Source organism: Cricetulus griseus, chromosome 7 (genome assembly GCF_003668045.3).
Source record: "Cricetulus griseus strain 17A/GY chromosome 7, alternate assembly CriGri-PICRH-1.0, whole genome shotgun sequence".
NCBI lineage: Eukaryota > Metazoa > Chordata > Mammalia > Rodentia > Cricetidae > Cricetulus > Cricetulus griseus.
Window position 1 is genome coordinate 48,474,966 of NC_048600.1, and position 19,482 is coordinate 48,494,447.

Below are 19,482 nucleotides of genomic sequence, written 5' to 3' on the forward strand. Positions count from 1 at the left end.
AATTGCAAACTTCTGAACAACAGCAATGTATTCTTGTATTTCCTGTGCATAAAACACACATCCCAAAGAATGCTGGCTCAATGGCGGCTGTTTAGGTTTGTTCTCCTGTTTAACTTGTTTCAGATACAATGTCAATTGCTTTCTTCTGGAGATATACTTCTGATTATGCTGATCATTAGAACTTATTCTACAGGCTTCAGAATGCCTGTAGAATATGGATATACATTTTGGAGTCTGATAGTCAAGAGTCTCAGACAACCTGTTTTTCTAGCTATGAAATAAGCTGTGTCCTAATGAAACATTTTTATTAACCCCCTAAACTGATGATCACTTCAAACTGCCTCTTCCTAACTCCCCAGGGTCCAGTCTCACTTGACCTGGCAAGACAAGGTCACCTTTACAGGGCCTTTCCTGATCTCCCAGATAAATGGAGTCTCTTTCCTGTCTGTGGACTTGTTATGGCATCTACAGCTTCCTATGTTGTTGTTAAGTCAGCCACACACAGGACTTGTTTGAACTAAAAGTTCATTTGTGGTAAGAACTGTGTTTCAGTAATGTATACTGTTCTTAGAACCAAGCACACTGTGCCATGGAAGCCCACTTTGTTGAATAAGAACTAAGTGTGAGTCCTTTGTTAACTGTTTTAGGAAAAGAAGTGACATAGTTACTTTGTATCAGATATTTCAGTAGGACCTTTATATAATCACACCATCATAATAGTTCTTATAAGGAAACGATGAGATGGGGATTATTAGCTTAGCATCACGGAAGTCAAACTGTGACTCTGAGACTCAAAATAACTTACCCAAGACCCACAGGTTGGGAAGCGGTAAAACCAAGGCAAGAGTTTAAGACTATCTTATTACAGAGCTCATGCTCTTCTGCATCTCTCATTGGCTTGTTTTGGTTTTGTATATGTGCTTATGTACATTAATAAACAGCACTGACTGCCTATTGAGCTCAATGACCACATCACAAAAATTAGAGTGCACTGAAATAATATTAAAAAAGGTTTATAGTTTTAATTTCTCTCTGAATTTTTGACACCTTAATCTAAGTATAACCTGGGAAAGGTTTAAATAATGTATTTCAATGCACTGCAAGGTAAAGAGTTTTCTTGTTGTATTCTTACTTTAGGGGCAAAGGTATAACTGAATGATTTCTTGCTGAATTCTCTAGTCATGGAAAAATTATCAAGATGGTCTCTGTGTAGTTTCAGGCCATTTAGTTTTGGAAGGACGGAGTGATAAGCAATGCAGTTTGTGTAGCAGTTAATGCAGTCAGTGTTCATAGAGATGCTTCTGAATTAAATAGCTAAACACTAAAATAGCATTTTATCAAACAATCATCATAAATAAAATGCATTTTGACTTTACGATGACATGTGCTCTTACAGGAATGTTTCTTCTGCAAGCTAAGTATTGCATAACAAATTAAAGAACACACATTTATGTGGATAAAAGGCAAATAAACTTTCCCCAGCAATAATGTGGGAATCATCACTGACGGTTTGACATATCAATATTTCAGGAAGAATAAATGACTTTCATATCTGCATTTTTAAAAAATCATATACTTATTCATTTTTGCATCACCTGAACACTTTGGAAAGACTCTGTGCTTTATCACCTGAAACTGTTAAAAGTATTTCAAAATATTTTAATAAAGCTTTTTGAATGATCAAATAATGTAACTTTTAAACAAATTTTACTATTATTATAAATATTTGCTCTTCATCCCTTGCCCAAAGGAAAACTATAAATCTTGTCTCAACTGAATGAACACCATTTATCATATTCATTTTGTTGTCAATACAATTATGAAAAGCCTTTGGCCTTTTCCCAAGGAAGCTGATTTGCTACTGAAACTCAATTATTATAAGCAAGGCCAGTAGCAAGCCACTGTGTTTGGCAATGTAGCACAGCTTGCTGCATAAGTGACACCTCACCCTTCGCCCCTGACCTCAATAACTTCAACATCTATGGTCAAATGGAGGAGATACCGGTTTCTAGTTCAAAACAAAACACTAAGTCCCAAGATTTTCCATTTCTGCCATCTGCTGGACAAATGCTGAAATGGAAACCAGATTATATTTGTTGACACAGGAGGGAGTTTCTGACCTTGGCTCTTCTGAAAACTGGTGAACAGGAAATAAGCCTGTTAATTGTTGGATGGCTGGCTTTAGAGCCTGGTTTCAAGTGAATAATCAATTTTTTTGTACCAAAATTAGGCTTTTATGATTTTCCAAATAAATGAAAAGTTTTGATTTTGTAAGTGGGTATTTAGAGAAATAAAATGGTCATATATATCTGGTCTATCCTTCATAGATTAATTTAAGACTTTCTTATGATTAAATTTATAACCTCTGTACACATATATGTATAAGGCATGTAGTTGATTCTTCAGGGCCATGAAAAAGGCTTATCTGTCTGATCAATAAGAAAATAAATGAGGAAGTAGGTTTCCATAGCAACTAAAACCTTAAGTCACTAATACTTTAAACATTGGTGTTTAAAATTTTTCATAATGTATAGTGTTCCCTCTAAAATATGCTCAGATCTGTTATGTTTTGGGCCACAGCTATGGCACAGTCACTGACACTGCTTTTAAGAAGTTTCCTTTACAATATATAAAGAAAGTTTGGATAAGAAAGACATACATAAAGCAAGAGAGAAAGAATACCCCTTAAATGTAAATTAAGTTGTGCATGTTACAGGTCTGTAATCCTAATATATAGGTGGCTGAGACAGGAAGACTAGGAGATTAAGTCCATTCTTGGCTCCATGCCAAGTCTGAGGCCAACCTGGGCTACAAGAGACACTGTTTAAGAAAAAAATCCACAAAATATAACAATAAAATATTTGCTTTAGAGTAGAATTTTCTTATGTGCTGCTGGTTTCAAATGTAAAGGGCATGAGGCTATCACGTCAATGACCTGTATAAACAGACATCTCCTGTTAGGATCAAAGATGATTCAGAGTACTATTAACATGTTAATAAATGTTTATGGCCATTGTGTAAGTGTCAGACATCAGACAGGATGTTTACTTATCTCAGTGGTCACAGTAAACCAGGATACCGAATTATCTTCTTTGCTGGATGATGACATCAAATCTTTGAGAAATACAATGATTTGCTGAGGTATACACAGTAATTGAAGAGCTGGGACTTCAAACCTCATCTGTCTTTTTATTCTTATGTGATGAAGCATTTCTGTATAGGGACTCCCCTCCCCCATCTATACAGTTTTCAAATTTTATAGCAAGTGACAAATCCTGGCCATTTATCACCATCCCCTTCATGACCATTAACATCCTCATCAAATGACCAACTATAGCATTATAAGTAAAATATCAAAAAGATAAACTAACCTTCTCAGCCGTACTAATTGATATGGAACAGAGACTTCGAGTCTCCTCAGAAAATACCACATGGTACAAATCACTGATCACAAATACAGATATTAGCTACATGATGCCTGCAGCCCCAACATAAACAATCATTTGAGGGAAGTGATTTTTAAGTTGTCAACATTTAATGGGTATCTATCAAAAAAGTGACCTCTTTGAGCCGGGTCTCCAAATGCTGTGCTCAGTTATCTGCACTGCTGCCACTGTGCTGTAATTTTTAGCTGATTACACATTAGTTCATTTAGCTTTGTTTCCTCTTCCCCACTGTGCCACACTATTAAACGAAAGAGAGGGGCCTGGCATCCCTCTGTGCACAGAGCTGGTATTGTCACAGTGTAATAAGGATACATCCAGTCAAACAGCATGGTGTAGCTGGTCTTTGTGTTCAGTGCAAAGGCAATCCCTCGAAGATCTCTTGCCAGCCCGATCAACATACGCTGTCAGTGGGGAAGAGACACAGTAATTGATTTTCACGTTAGCGCAGAGCAGATGGAGTAATAATCAGGCAATAATGACCACATATCTGATTCTGATTCATTAGCTAAAATGTCTCGCTCAGATCCCTTTCCATAGAAAAACCATAGACTCTTTAATAAACAGACCATCAATCTGCTGACCAACTCTACTCTTCTTATAAACTGAGCTAAGTCATAATTCCAGGAGCACACAAACATTGCGACTCAATATATATTTTATCTGAATTCTGCCAAATTTGAAAAAAGGACCAGGATTCATAATTTCACAAGAGATATATAACCTAGACATTACTTAATAGCAAATCTCAACCAACTGGCTTAACTAAAATCAACCTCACTATACAATTTAGTCTGCCCTGGAAGCACTGGCATTTACAGATCTCCAAAAAAAGTTATAATAATTCAGGACAAATAAAACTGGCTAGGTGACCTACTGCATTATAATTTGCTCAGAAAGGCAGCCATATTGTTCAAGTTAGTGAATAATGTAAGGAAAAAAAGTTCTGTACTTAATGTCACAAGACTCTGAAATCGAATTCTAACTTTGTTTAATTCTTAAAGTCAAGGCAATTCATCAACCTTAGTTTGCTCATCTATCAAAGGGGCTAATTATAATTATGACCATTGTACAGACCTGCTATGAGAGATACATTTGTGTGCAAAAATGCCTAGCAATAGCCTGTCAAATAGTAAGTGTAGTTCACAAATGGTTTTAGAAAGGAGAGGGGGAAGCCAAATCAAACCTTCTTGACATGAATCATGCTCTGGACTCTTAATTAAGCTGTCCTTAGGATGATGATTGGGAAGAGAAAAGAAAACCCGTGAACAGATGCTAGAATGTCAGAACAAAGAGCACAAATAAACATAATTGCCCAACAAGGAGGTATGGTAGTTGAGATATGCAACTGTGATTTCTGAATATACTGTTTCAGTAGAAATGCTAAGCCAGAAAATGGTCTCAGGATCTTTACAGATTGACTTTGGTAATGAATGGAAACTGTCTAGTAAGATGCCTGTTAGCAAGTAGGCAATGAGTTTTGACCATCTTAATTATGGAAGACATTTCAGAGAAACAAATCATAGTGAATAGTCAGACATCCTGCTCCTCTGACCTAACAGGTGACTCAATGTACCTGGAAGTTGTCTATGGGACTATTCAATTTCTAACAATTTTTGGAATTATGGAAAACCAAAGTTCTGAATCTGAAAACTCCTAATTTCATTTTTTGCTTAAATGATCGACCCATTTAGCTTTCTCCCAAGACATCACCAGCTCTTGCTTTTCTACTATCACCAGGCCTCTTAACAATTACCTCATGTTACTGTTATTTTTTAAATTACATACTAAGCAGTTTTTTTTTTTTCACCAGTTAGAACCGGTCCTTCCTTGCAGCCTCCAAAACAAAATCTGTCATCTATGAAGTATTCTCTGAACAGTTGTACTCTGGCTGCCATCTATGCTAGACTATGGATTCTACTTGGTTTTACCATCTATTATAGTACTTTTTAAAAATTCTATTTTTATTATGTACACTTATATAGGCTACTCTTCAGGTAATTTTAAGCTTCCATATACACATAAGATATCCATTCTTCAATACTAAATTAGTAAACAAAAACCATGAATTTTACTTTCTGTCTTGTACAAAGGGCTTTTCATAAAATGTCATTATACAAAAGGTTAATTTTTATTTGGTTAGAATTTTCTCCCTTGAAGGTACCAAGTTGATACAAATGCTCTAATGAAGTAAATCTATGATCTTTTTGATACAGGAAAATGTGTCATAAAATTATACTAATGTTTTACTTTTGGAAAATGTTACTTCAGAGCAGAGATAGTGTATAACAAAATAAATATAAGTTTTAGATAGATTCACTCTAGCAATAAAGTATAGTGTTAATCTAAAACAGATTCATTGTATTAAAAAGTAGCAGTTCTCTCAGGGCAGCACAGATACATAAACAATGCTACAGAAGAATTTTCTCAATACTCAGCTCTGGTACGAGACAGACAGCCTTAATCAGGAACTCACACCTAGCAAATGACCAGAATCTTGGGGGTGGGGCTGCAGATCTAAAAGGTGATGAGTTCCAGTAATTTTCTTGAGGCTTATTTGAGGAGTGGGGTACGTCTAGTGATCTAATCCTACGAACTCCTTTCCGGAGAGTTCAAGAAGAAAGTGCTGAGAGCTTCAGTCCATGGCATGGTGAACAGTTGTCTGTGTGCCAAATGTGAGACGGATGGGCTGGGAAACAGCTGAAACGCAGCTCCTTCCACCCTGACCCCCAAACAGGGTTTCTAATGGGAAGTCTGACAGACCCTTTACTGTAGTGGCACTACTGGGGCAGCTATAATATTATCCTCATAATTCTACTATATAATAACAACAAAGAAAAAGAAGGTGAAGGGTCATTGTGCTTTGTCTTTAGAATTAAGATGGCTGTCTTCATCCTTACAGCATACTCTTAATTCTGGAGACACATCTTAATAACCTCTAAATAGTTCCAACAAAAGAGCCGTGTCAGAGGAATGAGCAGGCCCCAAGGTGTTTCAACTGGAGTGTTTTCATCTGCCTTTATTGCTCTATCCCTCTCCAGAATTAAGGCAATAACCTGTGATAAATTATTCAGGAACTGCTACAGGGATCAAAGCAAAATCATTCTGTTAAAGTGCTGTTTGCAACATTTGGCACTTAGTGCGAAAACTTTTAATGTGCGCATGCTGAAAATCAAGGATTTTAAATAATTTAACATCGGGGAGTTTTTACGAAGGGACTAAAGATAGCAGGTTCCTATTTAACTGCTCCTCTTCCTCTGAGAAGTTTTCATTCATTTTCCTTAAAACCAGTGACGTCATGGCTGAATTGAAAAATATGCATGAGCTAGGGTAACAGCACACTATATTTTACTATGGATAAAATGTTGGGGGGTGGAGGCCAGAAACATTTTGAAATAATACATAACCAGGATTTTTTTTGTTGCTGTTTCTTTCTTTCCCTTTGACTTTGGAGAGAGAAGACAAACAAAAAACCCTAAAGACAAAATTTCAACATTTGCTTCAATTTTATCAGGACCAAGTAAAGAAAACAAAGTTATAAATAAGGGCTTTTAAGCATTTCTTTTTCTCACAGTATTTCAGTTTGGCAACACAGGTCCTTCCTAAAAATCTGCATTTGAAAAATATCTATAAATAGGGATTTAGATGATCCTGGTAAGGGTTGCAAATTAAATGAATTTGGCAGTCCTGCAGCATTTTCATAAAGATATTTTAGCAGCATCACCTCCTGTGGATTGGAATACTAAATACTTTATTGGAAAACAAAACAGAACTGTTTTCATCTCTGGTACTAGCCCAATGAAGTACCTGAAAGCACCTTTGCATATATTATTTATCCACCACGATTGAAAAATAGCCTTAACCTAATAAATTACACTTAAGAGCATTTAGTGCAAAAGTTTTGTTTATGATAAAGCAACAGATTTCGTTCCTTATTGGTAGCTTTAAGCACCAAGTTTTCTTCATACAAATTAGACAGATGGTGCTTACAGTAGAATTTACTAAAGGTCTGTCACAACAAATGCAGCCAAGCTGCATATTTAATCACTGCAGAATCTTGTCTACCTGCAGCTGCCAACTGCTAATCCAATTTCCCTGATAAATGTGGCAAGAGACACGATCAGCAATAAAGAGCATCTAACTCCATTTTCCTGCAGGGCGTCTTTTGATGAACATTTAGGACGGAAGCACGGAGTGCACTGTGTGGCCTTGGTTCGTGGCAGCTGCATGCATTCTGAGGCACAGTTCTCAGGTTACTCACTTAATTCTGCCACTATCATTACGTTGCTATTGATCTCAGTAGCTGTTGCCTACACAGCATTACTCTAGATGAAGCTGAATCAGGCAGTTATCATGCATCAAACTTGCTCAAAAGCCTGGAGATTTCCCCTTAATTACTTGTGATTTTATTTGCAAATACCGTTAAAGTGTAATCAAGCAGTCACTTTCCAGGGTCGTTAAGAACTTGCTAGTTTAGGGATATATCACTGGAACTCCATTAAAAATGACTCTAGGAAGATGTTTTCTATCAAACTAGATGGAATTACATCTAAACAGACTTGGAATATAATGCAATCTTCAAATGAGACAAATGCAATTTTTATAAAGATAGCAGTTTTCAACCTTACCAAATCTTTTTGATAAGGGGCAGCAAGGTTTACTTAAAAGCTGCAAAGATTCTGTTGGTCAGAAACATTTGGAAGACATCGAAAAAATATAGTTTGTTTAGCTAGGAACTGACAAAGAATTTAGGAAGATCATATAAACAAAGAAAAATCGAGTATTTACTTTTTAAAATTTCATGACTATGTTATCCTGATAAACATCTAGTTTGGTAATTTTTTTTTCACAGAAAAATGATATAAATATCAGCAAAGGCCATCCCTTTTCTAATTGGTCTTATGGTATTTGTGTGTGTGTGTGTGTGTGTATGAGAGAGAATAAGAGAGGGAGGAAGGAAAGGAGTGAGAAGAGAAGCCATGAAAAGATGGATAATATTTCAACCTATTTCAAATAACAATAACATGTGGCTAGAGCATCACCAGCAAGGGTACCTACTTCTCTGGAGTGCATTTATTATTCTTAAAAGTAATAATCAGTGTCAATCTATTTAAGATAGCTCTGATACAGTATAATTTCAGGAGACACTATTTTTGTTTGGCAAAGCTACTGCTTCCCATCCCCCACATTAAAATATGGGGCTGTTTTGTCACAAACAGCTTGCTACACTTAAGGATTTTACTAATAAAACATAATGTTGTCTTAGATATTATGACTGTTGCCACAGCTGAACTGACTTGTCAAATCAATCCTAATATGGCTCCCACAGGCACATAAAGCCTTATTTAGCTATCAGTTATCCTAATCACTTTGTTCAGTTTAAGAATGCAACACTTCAAGACTGGCTCCTATTTATACACATATGCCTAGCCATTTAATAAAGTCTTGATTTATATAAATTCTTGTTTAAAAAATCTTCAGAGATGTAAGGTTTTAGTATGTGTGCATGTCTCTATATGGATATGCTGAAAGACACAGAGCAGGGTGGATGGGAGGTAGTGATGTTTGTTTGTGGTTTGCCCACAGATCTGTGCTATTACAGACAGTGAGCATCACTGGAGACAAATCTGCACCATGTAACCATGAAGTGACTATCCTAAGCCACTCACTGACCTCATAGTTCGCTTGCACCCAAAACTAAAAAGTGCTTACATTAAAGCACATCTTATAAGCATATTACTTAGAAACATGGGCCTGAGACATACATATATACAAATATAGAGACATACAAGTACCTTCTCTGGTGTTAGGCACTGAGAAAGAATACTTGTCTTTCCTCATGTATGGAAACAAACTCACCTTCACTTCTTCTTGTTTAAAGTTGTTGTTGAATATTTGCAAAACTGTTTCAAAAGACACTGTGAGAGGCAGCATAAAATTCTCAAATTCATCCTCATCTTCACCTACAGAAGAAACAAAGGGGTTGCTAAGGTTTAAAACGTATGCTAATGTACATTAGACTCAACATGGAGTGCTTCACTCAGGTTTAGTGCTCCTGTGAAGAGGTCAGCCTGCATCCCCATCCATGCCACAATTGCTGCTGTGGCTCATTGAATGCTCTGGTTTTTTGCTCTGTCTGTTACACCAAATGAAACAGCAACATTACCCAACAGCCATTTCCCCGCCTGGCTCTGACTGACTCATGCCCGAGGCATTTCCACCCACTTTTACATCTTGGGGCCCCCAGAGTTTCCCTACTTCCAAAGCTCTATAGACAACAGTCTCCCCCTTTCTTTTTTTTTTTTTTTCCTCCTTTGGTGCCAAGGCCTTAACAGGCTCACAGACTCAGGTGCTGAGATAGTTCTAAGCTATTATTCTCTTTTATTTATATTCTTTAAAACATTAACTTATGGGGGCTGAAAAAATAACTAGCTCAGTGGTTAAGAGCACTTGTTTTTAACAGAGATCTGAGTTCTGCTCCCAACACTGACATCAGACAGCTCAAACTGCCTGTAACTCTAGCTCCATGGGATCCAACACCCTCTTCAGGTGGCACACACTCACAAACACACATATATACAAATACAAACAAATCTTTAGAAATTAACTTATTAATAAATGGCAAAGGATGAGGTTCACTCATGGTTCATTAATAGCATTTGCTATTAATTTTTCATATAAAGGTAGAGTATATTTTCCTTAAGGATTCTGTCAAAACAGAATCTTCATATGCTAATAATTTGCATACCATTCTTTTCAAAATCAGTTTCTCTAAAATTAGATTGGACTCTCATCCATTCTATGCCACAGGGAACCACTTACTAATAAAGCAACAGAAAAACGCTTATATGTCTTACTGAAGGTGCTACTTAGAATAGAACTATATGGTTCAGACCTTTTGATTTCTGTGCTATTAGTAGTTTTAAAATATAGATTCTGGTAGGAAAAGACTTCAGAGAAGAGACCAGTGGTCCTCAATGGTTGTTACTTGTCCTAGAAGCAGGACCACTACTTGGGACTTATGAGATGCCAACTTCTCAGAATCTCTGAAGATGGAGGACAGCAGCTGATAAAGTCTAAGGCACACACACACACACACACACACACACACACACACACACACACACACACACACACACACACATCGATGGTGAGTCTTTTGGTTTACTTTGATCTTTTATGATTTCCCCTTAGAACTTATATAATTTGCCTTTAGAGTCCAACAGAATAGAGAACACAAAAAGATGCCAAAAGTCAATGAATTGTTCCTAGTGTTCTAGTCATGGGTAAAGAACAAGGCAGACCAATTTATAATCTCTGCTCTGCCAAGTGACTATGTGACCATATCATTCGTCATATCCAACACTGGTTGTTACAGTTGTTATTTTCAAGGCTTACACCCAACAAGGTCATCTAAAGATGGCACACCCTTCCTAGACCTTATACAAGTGCTCCATCTGTTTCCTTTCTATTTCTGTCGAATGTCCCTCTCAATTTAAAGCATATATTTAATTATGCCATCAATACTTTAGCCACTTACATGATACCATCACCACTTGATCAAAGCCTCCATGCACTGAAGGAAAGGGAATTTATAATGTGTGTATGTAAACTATTAACTACTAACCTACACTGGCTGCTATCTTGGGGTTAGTTTCTGTGTCCTGCCACAGTGTGCTACTGTTTTCCTGTCACAGATGATTATGAAAGGCTCTGTAGTACATAGATTCAGGAATCTGACTTTTACCACAAATTGCTTAACCTTGGGGGTATTTTACTAATCACCGAATCTCATCTTCCTCATCTACAAAATGAGGAAACTGTCTATTTTTTAAGGTTTCTGGAAAGATTAAATGCTAAAATACATGAAAAATAGATGTTTTACATATACCAATGGTGGTATTAGTATTAGCTCTAAAAACAGTGCCTTCTGTTACTAGGGAGGTACTCTGTTTGAAAGAAAAACAGTTGTTCAACAAATTTCCAAAGTCCTAGGTCAGGTCAGATTAAAGGTTCAAGCCTGTAATATCAGCACTTGGAAGTGGAGGCAGGGGAATCAGGAGTTCAACGCTAGGCCCAGCTGCTTGAAAACCCATTAGATCAAAGTTTTTTTTTTTTTTTTTTTTTTTTTCAAAGAGCCTGGGAAGGTAGCTCAGAGGTAGAGTTAAAACACTGCCCTGCATGTGTGAAAGACCTGGGTTCAAATGTTACCACCACAAAACAAACACAAAAAAGACTCTCTAGGAAAAAAACCAAAACCCCAATCTAATAAGTGAACATTATCAAATCCTAGGTACACACTACACATGTACACTGAACTTAAAAACATAATCTTACTCTACGGTAAAGTGTTTTCTAAAAATGATTATTAATAAAAACAGTGATAATTATCCCTGCAGGCAGAAGGGTGCTGGAAAGAGTAGATGCTCCAAAACCAAGATGTTGATTTAAGCTTCAGTCCTGGCTCTGCTACTGTTAGCTGTCTGGCATCTAAGCCTTAGTGTCCTCATTTGTAATTAAGAGATACAATATTTACTTCATAAAGTTAGCTGTGAGGATTAAATGACAAAGCATCTGCACCTCCCCTTGCTGGCACTTCATAAATGACAGCCATTAGCATTTTCGTTGTCCTGAGTTCAACATGGACTTAGAGAGGTGATTATGATAATTAAATAAAGTGTGACCACACGACTGCCAGCCCAATAAATACCCTTCCTTTGGGAATGAAGCTTCTTTGACAAAGCTTAGACTTTTTCCAATGAAAAGAGAGATGTTTATTCATAACAAACACTAATTCAGAGCTTCTGTATTTCAACTTTATATTTTGAGCTATAGAAAAAACAATCTTCTAGATTTCATCTATTTTACAAATCAAAATTCTTGAGGCCCACTCAATAGGCAAGAAACCATGCCTGGTCTTAGAAACCAACCAAATGCCTGGGATAGTAAGGTCATGAGTCTTAGAAGAAAACCTGCTATTGCTACTTTACCACACCATCAAAATTTCTAACTTCATTATAAAACTTATCCTTATCCTCACTTCTCAAAGAAGCCCCCCTTTATAGTAGGTGGGGATCAAAAGAACATGGGGAGCTCAGTTAAATATCTATAACATAACTCCTTCACCGAAGGCTCAGGAAACATGGAGGAACAAGGGACATAGAGATGTAAGAGCCAGAGGACCAGTGAGACTGAAGTTCAGAAATAATAGGGAAGATACACCCATTGATATATCAATAATATGGATTCTGAAACAAGACCTGAATAATGACAATATTAACAGACATGATAATAAGGAAAGGGCTCAATTTGACCTGATCCCTCCCCCTAGACAAACAATTGTAGGCAAGTAATGCCTACTGAGAAAGGGAGGATTAGTTCCTACAGGGATGAGCCCCTTAAGTGGTCAACCCTAAAATCATATAATTATATACACATAAGCCATACAAAATGGAATCAGCAGATCGAATGTATATATTTATATGTGTGTGTGTCTAACAGTAATGGTCAAAGAAAAGGAGGCCATCAGTTTGAGCAGGCATGAGAATTGACATAGGGAGAGACTGGGAGAGGAGACATGAGAGGGGTTGAAAAGAGAGGAAAGGAAAATGGGAAGCGACACAATTATATATTAGTTAAATTTTAATAAAAATTTGAAAAACAAGTATTTCAGTTGCGCAATGGTGGAGCACGTCTTTAATCCCAGCACTTGGGAGGCAGAGGCAGGTGGATCTCTGAGTTTGAGGCCAATCTGATCTACAGAGAGAATTCCAGGACAGCCAGGGCCATACAGAGAAACCCTGTCTTGAAAAACAATAAACAAACAAAACCCTAAAGATTTCATCATGTGAAAACAAAACAAAACAAAACAAAATAACATACAATCCAATAAATAGGAAGCTGTGCAGCAGCACTACTATATGCAAAATATCCACAGGCCTTTTCTGCCCACTGTATTTCAAGTGACTCCCTCTACCATCATTTCCCAACCTTTCCTGTTCTTATTGGAGTTACTATGACTGGAGTTACTATGACCTTTTATATACTTTGTCATTTGTCTTCTTTATTAGAATATAACCTTCTGGGGGGATGAACACAATCTACTTGGATCATGCTATCTCTCCAGTATTTAGAATAGGGTTTGGATGAATTCAGTACTGAATTTATTCAAAGAACGCTTTCATGGCTCTTAACTATATTCAACAAACTGTTGGAACTCACAATCCCATGACATCCTACAATCGCCTCAAATTTTACATGGGAACAGAGAAGCCCTGAAGAATTAAGTAGCTTGACAAAAACCTTCCCACTGATAAATGCCAGTGATGATCTGAGATCCTGATCAGGTCTGTTTTGCTCTTAAGTCCCCCCAATATCTCTGACGGAGTGGAAGATATCACAATTATGGAGTGAAGTCAGTGACACAGAATCTTGAATTTGGAGTTGCAAAAGTCAGAAGGGAGTAAAAAACAGCTTGGTGCTGGTAAGGAAAGTAGAACCCCTACGCAACAGTGAGTTTAAAGCAGGCCAGTGCTGGGAGGGAGGTCATCAGCAGTGTCTCCACTGCATTTAGTGCTGTTCCTGTGTGACTCAGGGTAATGTCTTGCTGACTAAATGGGAAAACTGGCTACTTTCATCAGCATCCATTAAGGATTTTTCTCTGCCTTGTATTGTTTACAGAGGTACCATTTTCTGTTTCTGATGCAAAAGAAGAAAACATGAGATGTCTTATAGCTTCAAATTCAAGGATGTAGTCATATATTTACTGTGCAAAATGTACATGTCAGGATCTTGTGAACAATAAGGGTAATACTTCTTTCTAGTAAGTCAAAGGTCATGAAACTAATATAATTTATAGGTAAAATGCTCATTAACAAACTATCTCCAACTCTGAAAGGTAAGTTTTTATAGTAATACACATTTTAAGTTCTTCATCACCCATAAAAAGATAAATTTTTTTGGCTTTTAGGACATCGCCAAACAAATCACCTTTCCCAGGTTTCTGGGGATATACTTGAACAGAAAAGTTATTCTTATATGTTCCAAATTTTTTCCTTCAGAGAAAACATTTAGAATAGAGGCTTTCTTACTATGTTGGCTGCCAAATATTTGATTTTTAGTATATTTTATTGTTGTGCAGTTTCAAACCCTGACCACCTGGGAGGTGGGAAGAGGATGATCAAGAGTTTGAAGACATTCTCAGCAACATAGTTGAGTTTGTGGCTAGACTGGGTTACATGAGACCCTGTCTCAAAAATCCAAACTAAACCAACAAAATATCACCCAAAGCAATCAACATCACACCAAAACAAATTTGAGGGGTGGTGAGTTTAAAATAGTTGATTACTGCTCTTAGACCTAGGAACTGAACTCCAGGTGTATAAAGTGGCACAGCCAGTGCAGTATGGTGAGACGGGCACTGTAGAAGGGTTTGGCAGTTATTTATGAGCTGCAGACTTGTCATCGGACCCCCAAGACAGCTGGAGACATCACTACACAAGAACTTGTAAGTCAACAGGCACTGTGCACACTTACAAACAAAACACTAAGCAGGTAGAGTCAGGAGGACCTCCAGGTCTAGGAAGGTCTGGGTCAGAGAGAGACCCTGTCTCAAACAAAACCAGTCTATATTTAAATGTTCATAGCAGCACTATTTTATAATAGCCAAGAGGTAGAAACATTTCAAATCTTAACAGCTTATTTAAGCCGAAGAGTAGATGAGTGATATGTATGTATACATAGAACTATTTAGCCATCAAAAATGGAAAAAGTATCAATATATGCTAAAGTATGGATAAGCCTCAAAATTATTATACTAAGTTAAAGACAGACACAGAGGTCATAATTCCATTTGTATTCAATGTTCACTTCAGGACAAATCTAGGCAGAAAGCAGTTAAGTGGTTGCTAGGAGAAGGGGTGGGTTGGGGATGAAACTGTTCTGGAATTACATAATGGTGGTGGTTATACAACCTTGCAAATACTCTAAATATGATAAGTACCCTTGTGTCATACATTTTAAAAAAGTCAATTTTATGGCACCAGAGCCTAAAAAAGAAAAGAGAACCACTGCCATGACAGAAATCTTAGTTTACCCTCCCCTCATTGAAATACATACAAACACAGTGCATCTTTTGAGTTTCTCAAATTTGAATGCAGACAGTGGCTGCATCACTGGGGACTTGGTAAAGTGGGCAAGCAGAGACAAGTAACAAGTAATTACAGTAATTATAAATGATGGTAGCCAACAGCTGCTAAGCATATATTGCATGATAAACACTATGAAACGCTTTGGCATTTGTGATGTCAGCATGCTAGACAAAATTCTATTGTGGGGACATGTGAGTATTTTGAGTTATATAATAAAGACAAATTAAGGCCACTGATTAATTGTCTTTAAAACAGAAAATCTGCCAGGCATGGTGATACACACTTTTAATCCCTGCTCTTAGGAGGCTGAGATAGGAGGATTGCCATGAGTTCCAGTCCTCCTTGAGCAACCTGTTCTACAGTATAAAACCCTGTCCAAAAAAAAAAAAAAAAGAAGGAAAAAAGAAAATTATTTTGCACTACTCAAATGAGTACAATTGGGTCCTAAGAGTCCTTAAAAGAGGTAGAGAACCATAAGGATGGCAGCATGATCCTGGGCCAAATGTTTTTTTTTTGGGGGGGGCCTAGAAGCTGTGAAGCAGGAGTACAGACTAGGACACAGCCTTGCCAATACCTTAGTTCAACTCACTGAGACCCACTTTGGACAACACCTTCTATCCACAACTATGAAATAATATTTATATTGTTTAAATTATTAAATTGTGACAATTTGTTAATAAGTACTAGGAATTTAACATAGTAAAGACTGACCTGTAAAGTTAATCCAAACTAAGGGAAATTAAGAAAAGAAAAACACAAGAGTGGGTGGAGAAAACAGTACACTAAGGCAAGATGCTGTGGGAAATCCCAGCAGAGTCTGTGGTCTTTTCATGTCTACATCTACAGCCCCTGCTAAGTCCAATGTTGCAAGAAGATGACACTTTTTTTTTTTTTTAAAGATGACACTTCTAAAGAAATATGCTTGGCTGGTCCTTCAACCATAAGCCAGAATTAGGAATTCTGGTCACTTATAAAATGACTAGTGACTTCAGGCAGGATATTTTAGAATTGCTAGGAAGTGTCATCAGTGGGGAAAATAGATGCATTAGGAGTAGTGAAGTCGCCTTACTTTGAGGTTCATGGTGGTTTGCTTATGACTTTCAATAGTGTTTCTCAGTTAATAGATACTAAGTACTTGTAGGTAGGCATTCAATTTGCATGGCAGTCCTATAAGCATCTCCATTAAATAGATGAGAAAACTGAGGTTCCCTTAAGTTCTAGAAAACCACAATACCCACTTTAGTTTCTAGAAGGAAAATACATTATTCAGTGCTGAGTTGTTATTCTTTTTCTAAGAAACCTAACCTAGAAGTTTCACCCTGAGCATTCTATTCCCTGGGGTGCTCTGGACTCTACCCTCAAAACTAGGTACATTATTAAAACTGGGTCTGGACTTAATGGGCTGCTTTCTGCCTACAGGGCCGGCTAATTAGTCTTAATTATCTCATTATGGATTCTAAGTATTTCCAGCTGCCTTTTTACCCCCACTGCCCACTCTCCCACCCTTCTCCCATGTCTACTTTCCAGGCATTCACTGCCAAGTCATGGGCACAGGTGAAATGATGATGTATTCTTCATCTATGAGAACATTAGTTATTTCTGATCAAGTCCATCACCTGCTAAGTCTTCCTCAGAAGCCTACCTTTCTGTTCCTTAATCCATGAAAAGACACTTTGCCCAATTATTAGACATAGAACACCATCTAAAAACTTCATCTGACTTTCACTGGATTAATTATTGTATTTGTCTACATAGGAAAAACCACAGACTGAATCTGTTTACTTCATAGACTCCTAGAAAGCAATCTCTCATTTTCCTCTCATTGTTCCCAAGCCAAGAATCAAACACCTAGTCCAAACAGGTCAAATAAAAAGAAGAAAAAGTTATATTTCTTACTTGATTAAGAATGTGAAGGGTAAAGGAATAACTTGGTGGGATTGAGTTAAAATATGTGGTTTGATGGCTACCTTGGGCTAGTCAGTATATCTCAGAACCTCAGTTTATTAATAAACAATGGAATGATGGATACTTAATGCAGTCTGTTTGGAGGCTTAAACAGGACAAGGTACATGAAAGCAGTTTACTGAATGTGATTTTGAATTGAAAGATGAAGCATATTCTAAGTGACTTTTTATGTAAGACAGGCACATTAGAGTAATTAAAAAAGGGTAACGAAATGGGCTGGTAGGATCATGATTAGCCGTTTGCAACCTATAAGTCTCTATATAAATGTCTATATTAATAAAAAAGAGGCAGGTGAGAATTCTGAGCAGATGAAAGAAACTTGCCAGCAAGCCCTACAGCCTTAAGCTTCTCAGAGCACACATGGCAGGGGAAGAGAACTGCCTTTCCAAGCTGTCCTCTAACTTCCACAAACATATATCACCATGTGAGTATGCGCATACCTGTGCACGTGCACACACATGCAATTTTTTTCTGTGGATTTTTTTTTTTTTTTGAGACAGGGTTTCTCTGTGTAGCTTTGAACCCTATCCTGGCACTCACTCTGGAGACCAGGCTGGCCTCGAACTCACAGAGATCCATCTGCCCCTGCCTCCTGAGTGCTGGGATTAAAGTCGTGCGCCACCAACGCCTGGCTTTTTCTGTGTATTTTTAAAATTCTACCTTTAGTTGTTATTTGTAGAATATTCTTTCCCAGTAACTCAAGTAGTTAACTTGTTACATAAAATTCCTCAACTTTAGGTCAGCAATATCTTCAAGTGCCAATTGCTGGTAAGCCATGAAAACACATACTGTGTTGCCCTCACTCCTAAAGACAAAACTGTGTTAACATCCATAAACACCATTTAAAAAAATTAGTTTTTACAGTTTAAAACACCAAAGGAATGTAATGCTCACTCAAATCCAACCCAAATACTTCTGAGTGGTTCAGTGTCAGAATTTCTGCATGCATGGCTTGATATGACTGTTGACTCAAAACAATCCCAGATTTACTAGTGGCAAAACATTTGCAACTAATATTTGGCTCTTCACAAAACACACAGATTACTTATAAGTCTTTTTTTTCTATACTTCCCTTCTTCAGTGTTTGTCAAGCTAATTTACCTCTTTTCAAACAACACAGAAGGTTTTTGTTTATTCAAATATTTTACACTGAACAGCTTGTTGGAGGTTCTCCATTTACTCTTCCCTTTAGCTCATTAAATCAACAAGTTAATTGTAAAATAACCCAGGGAGCTCTGAAGTAGCTCCCCAAAGGGGAGCATGCAAGCACAGAGGCTGGTCACCCATTTCTTGTTGCATGTGCATTTTCTTGCAAGGACACTTCCTGTATTCCTCTGGTAATTTCTGGAGACTTAAATATCACATAGCTAACATCTTTTCCACATTGAAACATTATCACCATAATGATGAAATGTTTCCAATTCGGTCCTTCATAGAAGTAAGCATTTTATCTAGTTTATTTAAAACAATTTGATAACATAGTACAACTGCTTATTGCCAAAAACTCCTCCATTTTCATCTGAAATACAACCTGGGGCACATAGCATCTAATTAAATTCATACAAAGTGCAAATTATTGAATATAACCCAAAATGCATTTCAAAGTAAATACCAATTAATGTGACACCCAATTTCTCTCCCCTTTTCTAATTACTCCAATGTGCATGGCTTATATAAAACTATTCAATTCATTTTGTAGGATTCAATTAGAATGTTTTGTATTTCAAGCCAAGAATCACGTCCAGTTTTTCTGCAAGCAGGTTGATTAGGCATTTTTTCCCCCTACTTGATGCTTATCTCCCCAAATCAGTTAAAAATTACCATTATTATTATTATTCTTTTAATTTGAGGATGGTTCTCATCCTCATTATTTTTGTTTCTTTCATTTAACACATGATCTATGCTACTCTTCATTATTGTACTTT

General features: G+C 37.1%; 1 protein-coding gene across 4 annotated transcripts in view; it reads right to left on the reverse strand.

The window, feature by feature from the left end:
- The window catches only part of LOC100762081 (ran-binding protein 17), a 276,621-nt gene that overhangs the window by 72,909 nt on the left and 184,230 nt on the right, over nucleotides 1-19,482 (reverse strand). For all 4 annotated transcript variants that reach the window (XM_027425205.2, XM_027425204.2, XM_027425203.2 and 1 more), the window contains 2 exons: nucleotides 9,303-9,406; nucleotides 3,759-3,847 (listed from right to left, as the gene is read on the reverse strand). In XM_027425205.2, coding sequence (XP_027281006.1) covers nucleotides 3,759-3,847; nucleotides 9,303-9,406 — 193 coding nt within the window. The remainder of the gene's footprint in view (nucleotides 1-3,758; nucleotides 3,848-9,302; nucleotides 9,407-19,482) is intronic.